The sequence below is a fragment of the Alligator sinensis genome, unplaced genomic scaffold (genome assembly GCF_000455745.1).
Source record: "Alligator sinensis unplaced genomic scaffold, ASM45574v1 scaffold324_1, whole genome shotgun sequence".
Lineage (NCBI taxonomy): Eukaryota > Metazoa > Chordata > Crocodylia > Alligatoridae > Alligator > Alligator sinensis.
The window spans coordinates 2,047,907-2,052,174 of record NW_005842188.1 but is presented as its reverse complement, the minus strand read 5'-3'; the positions used below and the strand labels follow the sequence as shown (position 1 = coordinate 2,052,174).

General features: G+C 43.9%; 1 protein-coding gene across 2 annotated transcripts in view; it reads right to left on the bottom strand.

Moving 5' to 3' along the window:
• Window positions 1-12: 12 nt before the first annotated feature.
• Window positions 13-4,268, bottom strand: part of THSD1 (thrombospondin type 1 domain containing 1) — a 37,258-nt gene continuing 33,002 nt past the window's right edge. For both annotated transcript variants that reach the window (XM_006026297.3, XM_006026298.3), the window contains exon 5: window positions 13-2,938. In XM_006026297.3, the coding sequence (XP_006026359.1) occupies window positions 1,566-2,938 (1,373 nt within the window). In that variant the 3' untranslated portion in view covers window positions 13-1,565. The remainder of the gene's footprint in view (window positions 2,939-4,268) is intronic.

Sequence of the window (4,268 nt, the reverse complement as noted above, 5' to 3'; positions counted from 1 at the left end):
AATGTGGAGCAGACTCAATTAATCAAGTCTGTTCTGATTAGTTCTAATTATAACATGAACCACCACATCTACAGGCAGCCTATGACTTTAATCCTGCACTTTATGAAGTATAGGCAACAGGGAAGTCACCATGTACCTCTGTGCATTGTGGGATGTGGGAGCAGGGCCTTGATTCTGAATATTGAGCAATTCCAAATGTGGGACCAGGGCTTAAAAGTGACCAGGGGAGAACATAGCCCTAACCTGTGAAGCTTGACCCTTTGTGGGAAGCGGCGTTTCAAGCCATCACTTCCCTCCTCAGCCTCTCTCTTCTCCACTTCCCATCTCAGGTTTCTTTTATTTTCTTTGTTTTTCCCATGAAAACCCATTTTCTCTATGCCTCTGAAGAGGCTTTTGGGATGCTTATGGCATGAGTATGCATCCCAAATCACACTGGCCCACCAGCCACTCTTTGTGTCTCCATTTTTTTCTAATTTTGCTGAATGAGCTCTGAATATGAGTAGCAGTAGCCACTCCCACTGGTATAATAGCTTACTTGGAAACGATATCATTTACTGAGAAATAAAAAAACATCCATTAAGCTACTCACTGAAAGGTTCTCCAGAATCAACAGATCTGGGCATGTTCACTCACTTTTCACTTGTGTTTGCAAACACATAATGATGAAACAAGTGTTTCATTTGGCTGGTCTTGCTCATTCATTATTTTTGCCTTACTGTACTATTTGTGTCAATATTTAAGCAAAAAAATGAAAACAGAAGGAAAATGTCAAAGGCAAAGATGGTTAAGATAAAAGGTGGAAAGTAACAGGTCCCTTTTTTCAGGAACATGAATACTGCAACATTTGTTGAAGATACTCAGAGTTGTTACTCAGTGAAGTTTCTTTGACCACATTTAAGTCCCTATTCAATTAATTTTCCACAAACATTTGTGCAATCCTGAACTTGCTTAGCACCCGTGCTGTCAGCAAATTCAGAATCCTGTATGTGATGAATCACAACCCCTCCCCAACCCGAACACTTGTATGAATGTAACCCGTGCTCATTCCAGAACAGTTTGTGCTCTCATCTTGTCCATGAAAGAAACAGCATCATGTGACTTCTTTGATCAGTTGCAACCAATCAGTGCCATTCCGCAGTGAATGTTAAAGAGGTGTGAAAAGCTGTTGGCAGCCAAGATAAAAAATGGTGAAACAACATATTAATTTACATTGAACAATGGATGTTTAAGGAAATCACGGTCTGCTGGTGTTGGTCCATCAGCAGAATCAGCAGGTAAACTGTTTAGCTTCAATGTAAATTATTTATGGAGCCCCAATGCTTTATGTGATGAAATCTGCCAGATCATTTCTATGTCAAGGTTTGATTTCCATCTGTTTGCTCATGGAATGCATGAAAGCACTTCCCTGTAATTAAGATAGAATATGCTCTCACAAGTCAGCCCTTAGGACTTCCCTCTGCCTCCAAGAGAAGGAACCTGGTTTCCATTCTTGCTTTCATAATAAACCAACAGGTTTTGCAGGTCTTTTCTCGTACACACCCTTTGACAGTGTTGCAACAAGTCATTCAGACCACTAGTTTCTCAATACTTAATGTACTCGTCTCATCTTCTTCATTTGAACCAAAATAGCCAGGCAGGTCTATCATCTGCTGCTCTGATTCAGTTAAGCCAAAAGTAGAATTGTCGTAAAAGGCAAAGTTGGGGTCCAGTGGGAAACTCTGGCACTTGTCCTTCCTGTACTGAGCAGGGCTAATTGCAGCGCTTCTCTGCTTATCTTGGAGAGCTGAAATAGTTTCTTTCTTCCAAGACCCTCTGTGATTTGGTGACGGGCCTCTCTTTCTTCTGTTCAGTTCTGGTCTGCCTGGTCCTTTCTCCTGACCTACAAGCTGACGGTCACTGATCAGATCCAGCTTCCTCATTGGAGGGCCCCCTTTGTGCTGATGCTTTGTGCCATAGCTCTGTGGTTCACACGTTAACACAGTGGTAGGTGACAGATCAAGCCTTTCCGAAGTTGTATTGGCACCTCTAAATTTAGGCCGGATCCTGTCTCCCAGACCCTCATCCCATGTTCTGGTCCTGGAACTGTAGAGGGGAGCCTGCCGCGGGGTTAGGGTGGACATGCTCCTTTCCCTGAAGGGCCTGGCCTTTTTAGTCTCATGGAAGCTGGCTGTTCTTCTAAATTGAATGTTCTTGTGACCGCCTCTGTCCAGCTGCTCCCCTCTGTTGTCCTGGAGTTTCAGGTGAGCTCGCCTTATCATGGTCTGAGTTGGGCTCATAGCAGGGTTGCTTTGTGAGAGCATAAAATCCATCCTTGAATTAGACCTGTCCCCTGGAAATCTGGGCTGAGTGACCCGCTTGTCCAGGAATGGAGATTTGATCCTAAATTTGTTTGCAGCAGCCTCCTCTTGGTTTTCTGGGCCCAAGGGTAGCACTGCAGTGGCATCAACAACTGTGTCAGTCAGAGGAGCCTGAGATACATGATACACCTTTGTGGTTTCAGTCAGGCCTTTCTTTTTCATCTCCTTCAGCTGCTGCTGTGCAAGGCGGTAGCTGAAAATGGGAGGGATTATTTTCTGAGCATTCGCCTGAATATTCTCACTGCCAGAGGTGTCATCGTCTTGAGCAAACTGCAGGCTCCTCCTGTAGGTCAGAGGGATGTTCACAGGTGCCTCGCCTCCCTCAGAAAAGCTTTCCCGCTGCTTGCTCCCTTGGCAGATGTTCTCCTCATCGGAGTTCTTCCGGAAGCTGGGCGAGTGGATGGGATTACGCTGCATGGAGGCACTGCACTTCTGAGCCCTGCACAGCTTCCTCCACAGTGTGATCAGCACGGTGGCAAAGATTATAAACAAGCACAAGGAGATGCCCGTAATGGTGACTATATTATTAGCTTTCTGGTCCTCTCCCATCTGGGTGGATGGTGGTGTTGGAGGCTTTATAGCTGCAACATAGAGGGGATACATCATGTAACCAAACTGGCTTTTTCATTGGATGTTTGGAGTCTTAAGCAAGTGCTTTAAAATTAAGAAAAGAAAAATGCAGAATTATAATTCACGTTTAGAATTCATGGGCTAATTTGTCTGATGTAGTGTGCATTAAATGAGTTTAGTTTAGCTCACTACTCTCACCTTCAGATAAAAAGTGGTAAGTCCTGGTTTGCAGAAGATCTACCTATTTTATCCTGAAGACCTTTCAAACTGCACTTGTTACCCACCTTTCCTAACTTTGCTGCCCTTCATGATGATGATGTCACTGGGATATTTTAAATGCCTGACAATAAAGGGCAAGGTTGGAGTATCTCTAATCCTGTAGGAATCATTTTGCAAGATTTTGAAGGCACACAGGGGCAGCGTGATCCAGAGATCAGGGAGTCAGGCCTGCTGGATGGCATATGGCAAGTCCCTTCATCTCCCTGTGCCTTGGTTCCCCCAGCGGTCAAATGAGGATAATAATACTTGTGCTCTGTCAACCAAATAGGGAGTTACTGATGATAAGGTCTATAAAGGATCTAAGAACGTATTGATATAGGAGGTTGGCCTCATGATTCAGTTAGGCTGATTTTAGTGTTTACTCCAAGTACATGTCTGACAGCCCTTGGGGATGAGAAGACAGTATAAGTGATGGCAGCATAATTTCCCATTAATGGTCTGAGACTCTTTCCAATTCTTCCCCTAGTTTGAGTGTCACACTGATTTAAATTCTAGCATCCCCAGCATAAGATGGCAAAGCATACTCTGTGATCATGAACTCCTCAAACCATTTTAGAGACTTAAATTAAGCCTACACCAGCATGAGTATTATACCAGAGCTACAGAAGAATAAACCAAAGCCCAGAAAGGTTGAACAATTTTGCCCCAAATCACCAGCAATCCAGTCACAGAACCATGTACAGAATGCGTGAATCCTGGCTCAGAATCTACCTTGCTAGCTACTAGACAATACTCCTTTCCTAATCTCTATCGTAAGTGGCCAAGCATTCATTTCACCTGAGCCACCAAACTGCTTTCAGATAGTAAGGATTTCTAGTTGCTCCTGACCAGCCCAGCATATGAATCAGAGACCTAAAAGCCAACAGCTCAATTAGCAATGTGCTAGTTCCCTATCCTATCCAGTCCCTACTCACTGCAGTTACACATATGCTATGACGAGTCCACTATATAAATCCCCAAAATGTTTCTGAGTGTACAGTACTGCTCAGATTATGGGGCTATAGATACAGAATACACAGGTACAGGCACCAATCTGAATGCATACTCCAGAATATAGGGAAA